This window comes from Gavialis gangeticus, unplaced genomic scaffold (genome assembly GCF_001723915.1).
Source record: "Gavialis gangeticus isolate Ggan-Ray unplaced genomic scaffold, GavGan_comp1, whole genome shotgun sequence".
In the NCBI taxonomy this organism is placed as follows: Eukaryota; Metazoa; Chordata; order Crocodylia; family Gavialidae; genus Gavialis; species Gavialis gangeticus.
In genome coordinates, this window is record NW_017729022.1 from 92,200,449 (window position 1) to 92,218,294 (window position 17,846).

A 17,846-nucleotide genomic window follows, 5' to 3' on the forward strand; every position below is an offset into this window, starting at 1 on the left:
TCCTACCCTGGGGGTCTTTAAGAGGAGGCTAGACAGTCACCTTGCTGGGGTCGTTTGACCCCAGTACTCTTTCCTGCCATGACAGGGGGTCAGACTAGATGATCTACTCAGGTCCCTTCTGACTCTACCTACTATGAAACTATGAAGTGTAGTGTCTGCCAGGGGCCTAATAAATATGGGGCAATTAATGTGTTTTTGAGGACAGCCTCCTGCAGGAGATGGGAGTGTAGGCTTGGGGGGAACATTTAGGGGGAGGGCAGAACTATCTCCCCTGGATGTGAGGGCAGTGGGTGGGAATGGGTGGGTGGGGTAAAGTGGAGTTTTCAAGTTGTGGGGGTGTGATATTTGGAGAGCCTGTTGTTTCTTACCTCCTGGATTGCATGTCTTTTATTGTTAGTTGCCCGGAGAAGTTCTGGGTAGGATGGGATATAAATAAATAATAATACAGGTTTTTCTCATTAGCCCTTTTTAACTTGTATTTCTAGACAAAACCCAGTGTCTGTTGGGGAACACAGATTTCTTCCTTCAAAGGAATGCAGCATAACTGTAGAACTAAATGTGCTGTTTACCCATAGTGCTATTTTCTTATATTCTGAGTGCCTCTGAATTCTCTTCAAATTCATAGCAGATTCATGTTTATTGGAAAAAACTTTTATTTTAACCACCCTGTTGACACTAGGAATTCATTGAGCTTGCCCACTGTGGATTGGTACTGGATTGGAGAGCCTTGGACAACACCGATTTTTAGATCTTACTCAGGGCAAGACATAAAGAACCATGAAATACCTTGGTGTCATGGGCACTCCCCTGAACTGACTTTTGGGTCAGCTTTTCCCCCTTTCCTAGTTGCTGTTTTTCCTCACCACTAATACCTGACAAATTGCTATTGCTGTCTCAGTTGCAGGCACGGTATCTGCATCATGGAGTAGCACAATATTTATTTTGTTTTGAGATGCAGGAGGTATTCAATTATGTCCTCTGGGGTTGAATCTTTAGTATCTTTCCTCTCATCTGTAGAGCATACCACAAGCCTACTGTGAAACACTTTATCCAAGACTGAATGCTTCACTGCTGCTCTGTATATAGAAGTCATCAACTAAAGAGCAGGCTTGACTTTTTGACCCACTCCTGTGCCCCCATTCCTTCCTTGGGTACTTCATTGAATTGAAATGTTTCAGAATCAGAAGGGTGCTGGAGCTTTGATGCATTTGATGGGACTGGAAGTTGGGCAAATGGACCTTCCTGTAAATGCTGAGTGGGGCTGCCCCACAAAATCAGGACATTCTCACCACATTGTGCCCTTTACCTTTCCTACTGCCTTTAATTTCACAGTGTGAGCACGTAAATGAAAAAAACCTGTTCAGTCACCAGTTTATAGTTTTTACTCTGAAGTCTAATTTTATAAAGTAGAAACAAAAACTGAAACTTTTTCTTTTGAATTCAGGTTTTCAAAATTAGTGTATGTTATGGAAATGTGCATTTGATTTAAATACTTTGCAAGTCGCAGCATGGTCTTTTTGCCTTGTGCCTCTAATTGCTGCCATTTGTTAACTGAAAAAAAATAAGCAGTGTAATTCCAAACAAGATGTAAATGTAGTTAATGCTTGAAATTAAGCTAGAATGTGCACTAAAAGTAGTGCCTTTTTTTTAAATTAGTTTGCAGAATGTGGCCCCAGTTGCAAACCACAAACCTGAAACTAGACCAGAAAAGAACGAAGCAGCCGGAGTTCAAGAACAAGAAGGGTTTAATTCTTCTTTTGAGTTATCAGTACAGACATCGGCAGGTATGGAAAATACATTTGATTAGTCAATTGCATGGAAGCATGGATTCAAATTAAATTTTACATACATGGCACATGTTCTGAGGTTATATTTTGATTGCTCTGAAATTCTTGGGTAGTCCAAAGAGACCTGAGGTAGACCTTGATCCCAGATGCATATTTTTGCATCTCTGAGGGGTAAAATAGGTTTGACTAATTTCCCAGTAGATGACTCAGAAAAATATTTTGTTTTTTTGGGGGGCACAAGGTCATTCAAGAATGAGAGAGTTTCCAATAACTGGGAAACAGGACAGTTCCTGCCAAGGTGGAACACACTCTTCTTCACTTACCCTTCCCAGTTCTGATTGGATTTTCAGCCTGCCTGCTTGCTGCTGGTCCCAGCCAGCTCTTAATGTTGCTGCTCATCTTCCTGTGTGTTCCAGTTAGAGATAAGATCTCTTTTCTTGATCTCAGTGATGAATAATTTAGTTCCCAATTCAGCCATCAGTTTATGAACCAGGAAGAGAGAACTTGTTCTGTCTGCCTGTTTCCATGTCTAGGGGAAAGATGGCAAACGCAGAGCACAGTGGGCACTTATGCATGTGCCAGATGTCTGCTCCATGTGCAATTTTGAAGTGCAAGGACACTTGAACTAAAGCTTATCAAAGCCGCCATTTTGAAGCATGGGATGCTGAATACACATGAAGTGCCCTCTCCATCCCAAAGCCCAATGTGCTTGAGGCACTTTTAGTGCCACACCTTGCAAGAACAGAGTGTTGACGGAATATCCACTCTCCGCCACACACTCTTCCATATGCACGTTCTACTATGAATGCACATGCTTGGCTGTCATGGCTTCAAAGTCTGGCTTTCCCATGGAGGTGCCAAGCACTGTTGGAGAAGCTTCTCACTGACAAGGCGAAACTTTTTAACTCCAAAGCGGATGAGATTCTGTTCATCCTTCAGGACTCCAGGTCCATCCTCAGGGTCCGGGACAGGTATTGCATAAACTGGTTTGACCCAAATCAGTTCAGTCTGATTCTACATTCAACCAGGTTTATACCAAACCGGTTTCAGCCATTTTCAAAGTGGTTTATGTGCACTGAACATCTGTCCTGTAACAGGTTTTTAAACCAGTTTCTGATTGCTTAAACCAGTTTGTGTAATGTCTGTCCCCCCTAGCCCAGGAGACTATGAGCAGGCTGAACCCATTTTCTGCTTTGCCATTTACGTCCCACTCTCCGGAGTCCTCAGGGACATGTCAGCACTTTCCTTCATAGATGGTTCCATCGACTCGCCAATCTTTGGACAACAGGCAAAATCTTCAGCGCAGTGGTCCACAGATTCAGCCCACTTCCTCCTTCCCACTTGTCCCTCTCCTTTCCCTTTGGTACATTTCTGGCAGACACAGGCCGTGTTACAGCAAGTGCTTCTGAGATACCATCATAGTTAGCTCTACCTTGGCTGGGATAATATAGTGGGGGTTGTTCCTACTTTGAGCAGGGGGTTGCACTAAATGTAGATAACCTCCTGAGGTCCCTTCCAACCCTAATTTTCTATGATTCTATCACCCAAACAAGCATAGTGCCTACTCCCAGTCAGTTCCCACTTCCCTGTCCTTTCTTAGGGACTCTTCTTGCAAGATTTTTCTATCACAAAGGGGGAAGATGTTCTACAATGGTTAATTTCTGCTCTCAGAAGAGGAAAGGAGAATGGTGTCCCATCACGATTAAGAAAACTTAATTCCTTTATCCACACATTCCAGTTCAGGGTGGTAGTACTGGCTGCCCTAATCCCCTCCCTGAAACCAGAAGACTGATTCACACCTCTTGGTTGTGAGGGAGCGTAGTTTCACATTGCTGTTATGCCTTCATATAGAAAATACATCCAATTCATGGTAAGCCAGGAGCACTACCAATGCAGAGTACTTCCATTTTGGAATTCTAATGGCCCCAAAATGGCACAGGGTCTTTACAGTGATAATGATGTTTATTAAAGGAGCAGATAGGGGAGGCACCTCCATCAATGAGGGAGAGGAGAATTTCTGCACCATCCTGTGCTTGTTCCATACCCAAGATCTCATGGTGCACACCCAAAAAATGAATCTGGTCTTTGTTCAAAGACTGGAGTTTTTATAGGGGGTCACTCTTGAATATGTCAGCCACCTTGCCATCCTCAAAACCAACTCTGGTCTTCTCTGGATCTCATCATGCAGATCCAGTCAAATCCACAGACAATAGTCGAGACTCAGCTATCCATCCTAGGACACAGTTTCTTGCACCTATGTGATGCTACATACTGGATTACATCGATGCTCACAATTATGTTTAATATCCATCAGTTCTACTGGCTATGGAAAGAAGCAACAGGCTGCAATCTGACCTAGACAGGTTACAAGGGTGGGCGGATGAGAATAGGATGGGTTTCAACACAGACAAGTGCAAGGTGATGCACCTGGGGAGAAACAACCGGCACCATACCTACAGGTTGGGGAACTCCCCTCTTGTCAGCACGGAGGCGGAAAAGGATCTTGGAGTCGTCATTGAGTCCAAGATGAACATGGGTCAGCAGTGTGGGGAGGCAGTTAGGAAGGCCAGCCGTACCTTGTCATGCATCCACAGATGCATTTCAAGCAGGTCAAAAGAGGTGATCCTCCCCCTCTATGCGGCTTTGGTCAGGCCGCAGTTGGAGTACTGCGTCCAGTTTTGGGTGCCGCGCTTCAAGTGGAATGTGGACAGCATCAAGAGGGTCCTGAGGAGGGCCACTTGCATGATCAGGGGACAGCAGGGCAGGCCCTATGAGGAGAGACTACGGGACCTGAACCTGTTCAGCCTCCAAAAGAGAAAGCTGAGGGGGGGGATCTTGTGGCCTGTTATAAACTAGTCAGGGGGGATCAGCAGGCATTGGGGGAGTCACTGTTCCCCCGTGCACAGCCAGGAGTGACCAGGAATAACGGTCACAAGCTGGCAGAGGGTAGGTTTAGGTTAGACATCAGGAGGCGCTATTTCATGGTCAGGGTGGCTAGGGTCTGGAACCAACTTCCAAGAGAGGTGGTGCAGGCTCCTACCCTGGGGGTCTTTAAGAGGAGGTTAGATGAACACCTTGCTGGGGTCGTTTGACCCCAATACTCTTTCCTGCCATGGCAGGGGGTCAGACTAGATGATCTGCTAAGGTCCCTTCCGACCCTAGAAACTATGAAACTATGAACAGTCCCTTGCTGCTCAGGTTCCTCTTCACTTGATGGAAGGATTATGAACAACTGCAAAGAGGTCTTTTTTCTTCCAACCATCATTGACAACTGTGAGGGGTGCCTCCCGGCTAGAATGAAGGGCACACATGGATGACCATCGAGTGCAAAGCTTACATATCAGTGTTCTGGAATGCAGGGCAGTCTACAGAGCGTGCTCGATACTTGCACAGTGGAGTACCACATCAATTTTTTTATATCAACAAACAAGGAATGAGAAAGAGAAAGGTCTCTTCCCCTCCTTCAGAATACCTGAACAAACAGTCTCAGCAAGCATATAGGAGATCCTAAATCTGTCCTACAGGACATTTTCAGGTGGGGCCATCCAGTGATGAATGCCTTTGCCTCGGGTATCAACAAGAAGTGGATTTTTTGCTTCCGGGTTCGCTTTGTGACACTTGTCTCCTTCTGTGGTAGGGAAACTGTCTTTCTGCCTTGTGTCTGTAATTGCGTAAGTGCTGTGCAACATGAGAGAGGACTCCACATGACTAATCCTACTGACTCTAGTCTGATCAAATGATTTATGTACACCTTCACCTTCTGCCAATTGTTCCCAGTCTTTTTCTGCACTTAATTAGTGCACTTCTGGCTAGCTTGCAATCCCATTTCCAATGTGAGTCTTGCCGCTATTATTAAATCTAGGTGCTAAAACCTAGCATGACTTCTAAGTTGGCAACTGCCGCATTGTGCCATCACAGAGGTTCCTAATGCAGATACAGCATTCAGCAAAGCAAGCCTGTGGTTACTGTTTGTATAGGATTCTGAAACTTGCCTTCACATGTTCGGAGGCACTGCTCTGGAATTGCCTACATATGAACAAATACTCAAAGGAGAAAGACAGGATATGCCCTAGTCTTGGATTTCCTTCAGATGTATTGTCCCTATGTGCATTCTGCATCCTGTTTGTCCTTCCTGTCTTGCTCAGAGCCCCTGGCATTTGGGGATTTTGCAAGAGACATGACCTGAGTAGCAGGAAGTGCACATCAGTCTTCATAACCTGGTTCATGTCTCTGTCTAATAACCTAAGTAAAGAACCTCCTTCATATTTTAAAAATAGATGTCCCACCTCCTCTGTACTGCAAGCGACTCCCTCCTGTGTGTCATGTATGTTCCATGGCCATTGCACCAATATGTGTGTAAACATATGCCTTCCTTCAGAACTGTCAGAAGTAATGTTAATTTAGTTGTGTAATGCTGGCTAAAAACAGTTATTTTATCATTTTTAGCTTTTGTGTTATGCTTATTTTGTTTGAAATAATAGTTTCAAGTTGGTTAAGCCTTTTGTGAATTTTATTCTTGATTTTTCCTTATGTGATTTGCAGTGAAAAGTCTGTCCTCTTCACCAGAGTCCCCATCATCACCAGCTCCATCAGCCCAACCACAGCTCACTGAAGGATCACATTTCATGTGTGTATAGCTACCAGAGAAGTATGTCTTTTTTTTGTCCCTACCATCTTAAGTATTCTCTTGTTCTTTCTGAGAAATTTTGGTAGGCAAGGTGGATGTAGCTGAGATATTAATTAAGTCCAACTGTCAGGAAATTTAAATAGAGAAGTGCATTAATTACTTGCAGATAATCCATAATATTCAGATGGGTCAAGTAGTATGTAAAGATGGAGAAGACCAGTTAGATCATCAAGCCTAGTTTCCTATAATGGCACCAAAATAGTCCCTTGATAAGTATGAGATGGTAGACTGTAAGGAAATACATAATTTCTTAAGATAGAAGTGTCAGTGTTCAACTGGAGTAGCACCTTAAGGCTTCAGTTAGGATCAGAGTGTTGTTGAATTAGGCATGTACCACAGAAAGATATGATCTGTACTCAGGAAAGTTTGTCATTTTAGACAAGACACAGTAATGAGTGTGATGTTACAAATAATAGAAGGAAAAAAAAGGAGGAGGAGGGTAGCAGTAATAAAACCATGTCACAGACCCCTCCGCAGTGTAACCCTAGAGCCCCACTTTTTTTCCTGCTGTCCTGGCTTGCAGACATTTATGCCAAAGGACGGACCAAAGTTTGCCCTGGGGTAACTCCGTATTCCCACAGGCCTCAGTTCCACTCACCTTATACTGGATCTCACAGCTACAGCAGGGGAATCTTTGCCCGCTCCAGGTGATTACCCTTTGATTCGTGAAAGAATTATAGGGCTAGCTTGGAGTATCATTTTTCGTAAGATCAGGTTTCACCACAGGCAACCAGTAAGGTAGCAACATGACAAAAGGATTTATTGCAAATATTCATAAATGTTAGGTATGTACATATATATTATGGATCCTTAAGTAGGACATGCATTAATCAAAAACACTTTTATTTTGCACAAAACTAAAGTTCAGTGAACTGACTGGAGCTAGCATGGCTGGTTTAGAGCTCTGCTAACTTCCACATGTAGATTGGCTGTAGCAGTTCTGTCGAGAAGGAGCCAGTCATCTTTTGAGTAGTCTACCTATGACATCAAGCTGGTCTTGGCACCCATGCCAATAACGAGATTATCAGATCCATTTTCTCCATAGTTATGCCAGACTGAACTGCAGTTAGCAGAGGAGAAAAGCTGGTATTGCATTCTGTTTTATTGCCTTGTGTTCTACCCTGACCCCTGCTATTGCTGTGCATGTGTCAGTCAAGGCGGCCCTATATCTTGATAGTGTTGCTACCTTAAATATGGTGTTTACACAAGTAACGCTGTAATCACTGATGACTAACATAATGCATTCTTGGGATGTTATAACAAGAAACAGTTTTCTGCTTCTAGGTCTTTGTGAGGTCAGTGATTTCAAGAAACAGAAAATAGTTGTCCTCGAATAGTTATTCATTGTCTGAATTGAATTGGAGTCACTAGTTCATTCCGAAGCATACACATCATGAGTGTAATTGATGCACTTGTTAAGTCTCATCAGAGAGCCCCAGCACTAGAGATCTGGGTCCACATAAGTGTTGAAATGCAGTACTACTGTTCCCAGCGTGCTTTCTCTGAGTGAAGTCTTTCTCCTGGGCTGTCCTTCTAGCACATTGCTTAGGCACAAACTTATTGCAAATGCCTGTTAAATGTGGGATAAATTTAATAATATTGTATAAAAACCTGTAATTTCCAAGTGTAAAGTAGCTAGAATATAGGACTAACCTGAGCTTTTAAAATTTCTCCTGATTTACAGGAAGGGAGTCTCTTATTTTAATGTAGGAACTCTGTTGCTCAATAGAATTCAATTTGTTGGGCAAGAAATGTATCAGTAGAGAGAATTTCTAAGTTGAGTGTTAGTATAGCTGAGTGATTCTTTTTTTTTTTTTTTACGGCAGCATCTGGAAAATGCATGATGCGGATGATGAAGTAATACCTATATATAGTTTTTACAGACAGTAAAGTGATACTCCTGGCATGATGGAAGTAGAATCTGACATAGGAAAACTGCAATATAAGATATCCTGGAACTAAGGAAAGAGAACTCATTTGAGAAGGCTACTTTCTATGCCATGGCTCCGATATCATAGAGACATATTTCTAGATCTCTATCAATAGCATATTGTTACATTTTAAGCACATGGATAAAAAGTTTAATGGAGTGATGATAAATTTTATATAGTACCTTTCATCCCTGAGTTCTTTAAATCCTTTACTAAATAACTGTCAGCAGCAACTGGAAATGCATTACTTCTGGATGGAATACATTACCTCTGGATGGGAATACATCCCATATGCACTACAGCACAGCAAATGAAGAATACTGTGTCCTGTTTCTCGTCTGCCCTTAGGTGAAACATTCAGGGACTTTGCTATTGCTGTTTATTTTATGTGGAAGGCAGTCTAATATAGTGATAAATAATGCATAGCAGTATAAAACTCTTAGATAGTTCTTCATACAAAAATGTGTGTTTGATTCAGTTTACATGTGTTCATTGCCTCAAAACAGCCTTAATGCATCAAGAAAAAGGTTTCAGAAATAGTTTTATTTTCTAAGATACCACAGTGAGCTCAGAAACTTCTAATCCCAAGAATTACTTTATACAATATTCTAGTTTTGGTAAAATAAAGTAACTAGTTCCATGTCTGTCTTTCAGCTGTAACAGCTTCTATTGAAACAATTCATGGCTGAGATGTATGGACGTGTGGAAATGTAAGAAGATATTGTACAGTATATTTTAAATCTATGAAATTCATAGTTCTGATGCTTTTGACTGCAGAGCATCATTTTATCACCTCCTGGAAAATGTTTATTCCAAGACAGCTTTAATGGCCCATATGTACACTCAACAATCTGAAGATTGTTCTTCTGATACCAGCTTGCTGCTATGATTTCCATGCACATAAGTAAAGGTTCTTGTAAATGTGCGGTCCACTGTCAGAACCTTAGCTGACATTTTCCAAAATTGAATTTTTGGTTAATTATGGTATCATTTAAGTTTTCATTTTTGCTTCTTTTAGGTACGTACAGAATCAGTTACTTTTGCATATTGCCACTAAACCTTGTTTTACAGTTTCTAGACACTACAATATATTGTTTTAACTTTTAATTTGTAAATTTTTTATATAAATATATATATATATTTAAAATGTGCCATTTTTATTATTGCTGAGTAAAGTATGTCCTGTTTCTGCTGTAATTATTTCTCAGTCAGGTTGCAACGTCAGCAGTTACTGCCACACTGTTGTCAACATATACACGAATGTTAGTGCTTAATTTTTCTTAATTAAATGAAGTTGTAGGTATTTTGAGGTACTGGGCTTTTACTTGGTTGGAATAGGGTGTGTACAGCAATAAGCAGGTTTTCAATCCAGTACTTAGTTTGTGTACAAATGTAATTATGTTCATTGTGTATATATTATACAATGAGCGCATACAATGTAAGTATAAGAAGCCACTTACTATTGTTCAAATGCAAATGTTCATATCTCATTTCTTTTATATCATGTTAAATAAATGTTGATGTTCTTAAGGAATCGTATGGGCAGTATTTTTTCCAGCCTATAGATATCACACAGTGCACTCAGTTTCTTTGCGTGAGGAATTCAGTGTTTTGTGTTGCAGTAGACACCACCTACCAGATAGAGTAACATGACAGATTCTTAAGGGGTCCAGTCTCTCTCTGTTGGCAGGAGCAGTGCCCGCAGCACAGAGCAAAAGGACAACCTCACGACTGGGAACTCAAAGTATGCAGGTTTAGCTCCTGTTTTCCAAGACTTCCTGGATGACCTTGGAAAAGTCACTTAATCACTTTATGCCTCAGTTCCCCATCTGTTTATATAGAAAGAGATAATTGCCTCATAGGGTTACTATGAGAATTAATGTAGTAATGTTGGCAACGGTGATGAATGCCCTGCATGATAGGGATGAGAAAAGGAATGAGACGATTCCTCAGGGCTGTGATATCTGCAGAATATCTTCCTGAACACATTTGTTACGTGTGTCATCTTATTACACACATTACAGGCTGCACTCCTCCATTTCCCACTGCTGTCTGAGCTAGTGTGAGTAGAAACAAGGTTTTTAGAAAAGTTTGATGGAAAAAGATGGTGTAAAGAAAATCTTTGGGACCTAGACCGTCAACAATCTGAAACATTTTAAAAAGTTTAAGCAAGGATCGTATATTTCAATGCATCCAGCATATATTTTCAGTGCATTACAAAACCTGGTTCTGGAAATCAATTATGGGGCTTCCATAATTTTTTCTTGTCACATGATGGGTATCCCAGTTAGATTGCTCCTGAGTTTCTGATAAGTTGATCCATCCTCAGTAAACACACCAAGGTACAGCAATCAGTGTCATTGATGCCAGTGTCATCAGGCCAGCTTCAGCACTACTTCTCTCGAAAGGAGGCTTGTGTTCCCCTTTATTTCCTGCCATAGCTAGCCATTCCCTCTGTTCACGATTGGGATACCAGAAGATTTCCTTATAAACCAAATAAGCAGAGAGTCTTTACGATTTTGAAGAGTGCTTTAAGTAGGCTGTAGAGTTGGAGAGAGATGCCATGAGATGACAAGCTGAGAGAACACACTTCATACTTGTAAACAGGTGTTCAGGGGCCTGAGCTTGCTTGCCAGTGATCATGGAGCCTTCCCTTCTCCTTTCAGCAGTGGCCCAAAATGCCCTGTTTGCCTGTCCAGATGAGTAGAGCTGACAAAAAGTGTTACATTCACAGCACTGTTAATTGAATGTCTGCATTCAGTCACAGTTTCATAGTTTCATAGATTTAGGATCGGAAGGGACCTAGTAGATCTTCTAGCCCGACCCCCCGCCAGGGCGGGAGAACAACAAAAAACCCCAAAAAGAGAAATGGGACTCAAATGAGTCCAGCCAGGTAGGCATCCAGCCTCTTCTTAAAGACCCCCAGGGTAGGGGCCAGCACCACTTCCCTTGGAAGTTGGTTCCAGCTCCTAGCCGCCCTAACTGTGAAGTAGTTTTTGCGGATGTCCAATCTATACCTCCTCTCCATCAACTTGTGCCCATTACTCCTTGTTATGCCAGCGGGCGCTAGGGGAAACAGCGTCTCCCCCAAACCCTTCTGGTCCCCCCTAGTGAGTTTATAGACGGTCACCAGGTCCCCCCTCAGCCTTCTCTTGTGGAGGCTGAATAGGTTCAGGTCCCGCAGTCTCTCACTGTAGGGTCTGCCCTGTTGTCCCCGGATCATGCGGGTGGCCCTCCTCTGGACCCTCTCCATGTTGTCCACATCCCTCTTGAAATGGGGCGCACAGAACTGGACACAATACTCCAGCTGTGGCCTGACCAGCGTCGCGTAGAGGGGGAGGATCACCTCCTTGGCTCTGCTCGAGATGCACCTGTGGATGCACGATAAGGTCCGGTTAGCCCTGCCAACCATGACCTCGCATTGTCGGCCCATGTTCATCTTGGAGTCAATAATGACTCCAAGATCTCTTTCTGCCTCCAGAATACTTCTGATTGAGCTAGCACAGGATTACTTATTTTATGAATCCTAACACTTCTCAATCCTGACTAGTACAAGTCATCACATACAGAATAAGTTAGATCAACTTTCAGGCCTATGCCATTCTTTGCCTTGCTGTGAAGAAAAGAAACTAGAAAGCCAAATGGGTGAAGGGCTGGGCAGTAGCCAAGGAACAAGTATGATTAATAATCTGGAACGATTTTAAGTTTTATCTACATGTATTTTGCCAGTATAACCATGCCTACATGCTCTCAATCCACATGCAGCTTTTTTTCTGGTTTGTTATCTACATTTGGACTTCCGTTGGTACACCAATGTCAGCAAAAAAATCACCCCCAACAAACATTGTTAGGCTTGCAAAATTTAAGCATACACTGGACCTTGACTTCCTTTGGCATTTACAGAGATCTGAGGGTGCTATTGGGTACTTCAAACTATATTGTTGTAGTGTAAAGGGAAAATCAATTGCAGCTGCTTCTCTCCTGCCTCATCACCATTTCTCTCAACTGTGCTTACCTTTTAACTCCCATTCCAGCGTCATGCTTTCAAAATATAAACATCTGAATCCTGATATTGTCCATCTACTTTAAGCTTGTGCCTAGGGTTGGAGGTGGTGGGGGGAGTTGTATTTCTGATTCACTGCTTCATTGCTGCTACACTGACATTTGCATGTTTTAGAGTGTGGACTTTTCTTTTCCCCCTCAAGAGCAGAGCCCTTAGGAATAATATGTCGCATGCTCTACAGATGTGCATGCTCTTCAAAACCAATTACATCTCCTTATGTCTGGAGCTTTTGTTCACCATTTTCATTGTTGCAAGAAGAGTAGTGAATTAGATCTTTTCAGATTCCTGAACAGACTAACGTTACCAGAAAAGTTGTCATTTGTGTCTCATGAGTTTCTTGTGAGAACGGATATGGGCCTGTTCAGAGTAGAGAGACCATTCAAAGGCTGAAACCCAACCCCTGATTTCAGCATTATGATTAAGGGAGCGGGAACAGTTCTCTATTCAAAATTATGTTAAGATGGAAAAAAAAATCTACCTGATTTTGAAGGAACCTGACAAATACTCAGAGATTAAGTTTTCAGGCAGTCAGAACTGTTTGCTTTTATCTAACTGTTTTGCATTAAATTGAAAGTGAATTGTAAATTATTTGGGGCCTACTAGATGTAAGAATAAGGGTTATATAAAAAAAAAATTAGCACTTATTCCTTTGTCTAGCATGTCATTCTCATCCCAGGTGATCTGGAATTAAATGAAATTCTAGGAGGGCTATGGTGTAGGGGAAGATGCTGATTGATTCGGGAGCCTAAACTAGATGGTACAACTTTTTCCTCCTGCATTTTTTATTGCACAATGAAAGAGAAAGAGACCTTTCTTGCTTTGATAAACTGAATTGTAGAACATAAAGTAAAAGGAATCAAATTTGTAAGACTCAGATGAGGACTCTAAGAACCAGATCATCATGGATTTTCTTTACAGATAACATAATTGGGTATCCTGTTCATACAAGGGAAATCCAAGGGGGTGCAGTGCGGTGGTGTGATTGCACCCCCATTCCACTGTTTAGTAGGCCTGTGCAAATAGAGAAGTATTCCATTTGGATGCACATTCGGCAGATTCAGAGGACAGTGATTCGATTCGGATCACTGTCCTGAATTGATTTGTCCAAATCAGCTTTGGAAGATTTGGTGCTGATTTGGAGACATTCAGTGATTTGGATCGGCTGGGGAGAGGCAGGCACAGCTGAGCAGCTGCAGGTTCTCCTGTGGCTCCTTTGACTGTCTGCCTCTCCCTGGACAGGGGAAGCCATGGGTAAAACCCCCATGGCTACCCTGCCCAGCCCTATCACGCACCCAGCCCCAGCTTCCTGACACTTAAAAAAACAAAAAAACAAACCAGCAGTAGCGCTGGCTGTGGGGACACAGCCCCCACTCCCTGATCTTCTGTTCAGCCCCACCCCTGATGGCTGCCCTGCCCTGTCCCAGCATCTCAGCAAGTTAAAAAACAAAACAGCCCCACACTCACTGGCTCTGGCAGCAGTGATTTGAACCTCTGAGGGCTCCTGCCCAGCTGGGACGGGGGGGGGGCTGCATTACTTGGGGAGGGGGGCACAGCAGTGCTGGGAGCAGTAGCTCAGCCCTGCTGCTGCTTGCCCCCTTCAGCCTGGAGCAAGCCAAATGTGCAATCTCCCCCCTGCCCCGGCTGGGCAAGTGGAGCCCCCACTCCCAGCGCTAATGTGCCCCCTTGCCCTGGCTGGGCAGCTTGTCCCAGCCCCAAACCCTCCCTCCCCCAACCCCAACAGACTTACCAGCTGGAGGCAGCTGTCAGCTGCCTGTTTAGTCTATGGCCAAATCCCTGAAGTGTCTGAATCTTTTCTGATTTTTTCTTCTTAATTGATTCGGATGCTTTGGATCGATTCAGAGCTTTTACTTGGCCTTCTGATTCGATTCAGAGATTCAGTCCCTGAATCAGGCCAAATCCTCTCCAAATCAAATCCGCTACTGAAGCTTCGCACAGCTCTACTGTTCAGCACATTGAGCTCTCCAGATTGTGTAGCTTCCTCCACCCCACCAAGGGGGGAAGGCTGGGCAGGGAGTAAGCACAGGAATGGGACCGGCCTGCCACCACTACTATCTTTAGCCAAGTCTGGCACCCCACACAGCTGCTCCCCACAGTCCCTGGATGGAGGAGGGCAGAAACAGACTTGGAGCTGCCTCTGTGTCCAGGTCAGCTATAAAAAGTGGTGGTAGATGGATCCCCTCTTCCTGTGACTGATCTCTGTCCAGCTGCTTCTGGGTATATTTCCACTAGTCTGGGAGCTCCAGCCGCACCTTGCCCCCATCCCTCCCCTGGTTTGAGCTTCGTTTCCTCTGCCCAGACTCCAGAAGCAGAAGGGATCCAGGATCACAGGGAAGTAGAGCAACCAGCATGTCTTCCAACTCCAGGCTGAGCACTTTCCAGCACCTGGTGAAGCAGCTCCAGCTACAGGAGTACATGGCACAAATCAAGGTGGTTGTAGTGAGCGGGAAGCGCAGGGTGCTGAGAGTCAGGGTTTGCAGCCAGCCCTGTCGTGCTGGTAGCACTGCTGCAGCCCCCTTTTCAAAAGCTAATATTCGTCTGTGTGCTTTCTCCAGGACTGGTTTCTGTTACACGTGCAATTTGCAACGTTATTCTGGGCAATCTCACAGATAACCACATGGGTGCTCCATTAAGTAGCAGAATGGCCCTCATTTCAAAAGAACGCATTTTAAATTGACTGACCTTGATGAGGTAGCCAGTTCCTGGTGTTAACAAGAGAGGATTTTGAACTGTTTAGACAAATTATCCCAAAGAAAAGCTGGTTTTCCTCTTTCCTAAAAACATTCCACACCCGATTAAAATATCTAGTTATTTTGTGAGGCCATGAGGAAGGCTGCTATAAAGTACAACTGAAAAGACCAATCCCTGAAGAAAGTAACCATCTGGCCCAGAGTGAAGATTAAAAAGAGCTTGTTTCTAAATTCCACATGCGCACAGCTTTTCCCCACCCAGTCCAGATGTGTCATGTTACTTGTGGGCTGAAGAAGATGGGTCATTTCAAGCAGCATAATTCTCCATTGTAGTTTAAGCCGGACAGAATAACATGTAAGACTCTAGGTTTCTTCATCCTGAATTGCACTGACCAGACTAGGGACATAGATGGATCCAGGATTGCAGCAATAGGGGTGCAGCCCCACATGTGCAATGAGCTCTCTCTGCTGCTCATGTGCGTCACAGCGGAAGGGTGTGTGGCTGCAGCCCCTCTGTTCGCCAATGAGCCCTCAGCAACTCCTGCTGGCGCTCCACATGTACTGTAACCGCTAAGCATGGGGTCTGCCCAGAGCCCCTTCTTTCAAGCAGCTCTGCAGCCTGCTGCTCTTTGCTCTTCCTTTCCTCCCTCCCCCCTGCTGAATTCAGCAGCAGCAGGGAACCTCCGAAGCTGTTGGCTGCTTGTCATCTCCTTTTCTTTGTTGAATTCAGGGCATTGGGGGAGGAGGGAGGTGAAGAGCAAGGAGCAGCAGGCTACAGAGCTGCTTAAAAGCAGGGACTCTGGGCAGAGCACATGTCGACCAGCAGCGAGTTCACAGAGCTTGCTGCATGTGCGAAGCTCTGGTAGGAGCTGCGCTAAACTGCTGGTGAGCCCTGAAGCTCACGACACGTGCTGGGGGTGCCCTGGGTTGGATCCAAACCAGGGGGTTCTTAGCAGTCTGGATCCAGGCCAGGGCACAAGGAATGGTCAAAGTTGTGGATCAGGCCTAGAGCGTGCAGCGACGGCAATGGCTCCAGTTCCAACTCATAGCATGCAGGGGTGGCTTCAACCTCCAGCGCATGTCCCGTGCTGGAGCCAGAGCTGATTCCACTGCATGCCCTGTGCCATGGCAGCAGCTCCAGCTGTGGCTTCAGCAGGGGGCACATGGCAGGGGCCAGTAGCCAGGGAGATGAAGCAGCCAGGGCAAACCTACAAAGTAGCTAGAAAATGACTGGGCCTTCAGGATGTCAGCCCTCGCTCTCCTGTTGCCGATCCCCATGTCCACAGAGGCCTGAGGATCCTGGATTCTGCAGCAAGCCAGGCTGTTGCTGGCACCCTCAACTTCTGGTGGACTGCTGGTAGCCCTGCACGCCAGATGCTGCTTGGTAGGCACATGGTTGGCAGTCCCATACTAAACTGTTTTTGGTGTTAAAGGCTAGGGACAGACATTCAAAAAGCCGGAGCCTGAATTGATTCGACCTTTGCAGATGAGTCTCACCTGCCTAGGCTGAACCAGTTTGCAACAGGACAAACATTCTGTCTGGACTGAGGCAATGGAGGCACATGCCAGCAGTTGCTAAGGACAGGAGCCCAGTGGGGGGCGCTAGTGTGTGCCCTCAGTTGCAGGGAAGCTGTGCGGGGGGGGCATGGCCAGTCTGGGCTGAACTGGCCAGAGAGGGGTATAATTCCCCCCTCCCTTTCCCACCAGCAGGGACCTGAGCTGCATCTGCTGGCCACTCCCCCCTTGCTGCTGTAGCAGGAGGGCACCATGGCCCTTGAGGCAGAGGAGGATAGGGAGAAGAGTTAGACTCCCCTCTACCCCCACTGGCAGCCGAGTCTGCCTGCCCTCACCGCCACACTCCCACCCCCGGAATAGGCCTTCTGCTGTCCCCTCCACCAGACAACAGAGGGAGGAGGAATAACCCCTGTTCCTGTCCCCTCCACCCCAGGGGGTCCTGCCAGCCCGCGTCTAGTCAAGCCCCTGCCTTGCCACTGCAACAGAAGGGGGCAGGGCCCTTGTGGGGGCAGCAGCCCCTGTTACAAAGTGGGGGAGCATCAGCCCCTTCCCAGCAGGGGCACTGTGCTACAGGACTGGCAGAGCTCCAGTGGGCTGTGCACAGCAGCGCTGGGGTCCAGAGTGGCCCCCAGCCCTGCAAGCCCCCCTGCAGAGCCGCAGTTCTCCACAGCAGCTCTGCCAGCCCCGCAGAGCGGCCCGCACAGGAAAGGGGCTTGCAATCCGGGAAGACATGACGGGCTCCTGCGCATCACAGTCCCTCGCTGTTTGATGCTTCAGTTGCAGGCAAGAGCACAGTTGCTGCAGAATCAGTCCGTGCTTGGGGCAAGCCCCCTCCTGGCAAGAGGGGACTTATTCAGCTACTGGTCCTGAGCACAGGCGAAGTGGTGGCTGCAGTTGCGCCAGGCAGACCCCACTGTGGCACCAGCACCTGAATAAGCCCTTGCCCCAAGAAGAGAGAGGATGCTGGCACCACAGTGGGGTCTGCCCAGCCCAGCCACCACCACTCTGTGCTCGGGGCCAGTCCCCTCCCAGCAAGAGGGGGGCTTATTCAGCTGCTGGCCCTGAGCACAGAGCGGTGGTGGCTGGGCCAGGCAGACCCCACTGCAGTGCCAGTGGCTGAATAAGCCCTCTCCTGCTGGGAGGGGGCTTGCCCTG

The 17,846-nt window shown here is 45.5% G+C and overlaps 1 protein-coding gene across 5 annotated transcripts in view; it reads left to right on the forward strand.

Annotated features, from left to right (window-relative positions):
- The window catches only part of PLEKHA5 (pleckstrin homology domain containing A5), a 157,280-nt gene extending 147,341 nt beyond the window's left edge, over positions 1–9,939 (forward strand). For 2 of the 5 annotated variants that reach the window (XM_019515613.1, XM_019515614.1), the window contains 3 exons: positions 1,657–1,784; positions 6,330–6,435; positions 8,297–9,939. In XM_019515613.1, the coding sequence (XP_019371158.1) occupies positions 1,657–1,784; positions 6,330–6,424 (223 nt within the window). In that variant the 3' untranslated portion in view covers positions 6,425–6,435; positions 8,297–9,939. The remainder of the gene's footprint in view (positions 1–1,656; positions 1,785–6,329; positions 6,436–8,296) is intronic. The other 3 variants (XM_019515610.1, XM_019515611.1, XM_019515612.1) reach the window with 3 other exon arrangements.
- Positions 9,940–17,846: the final 7,907 nt, after the last annotated feature.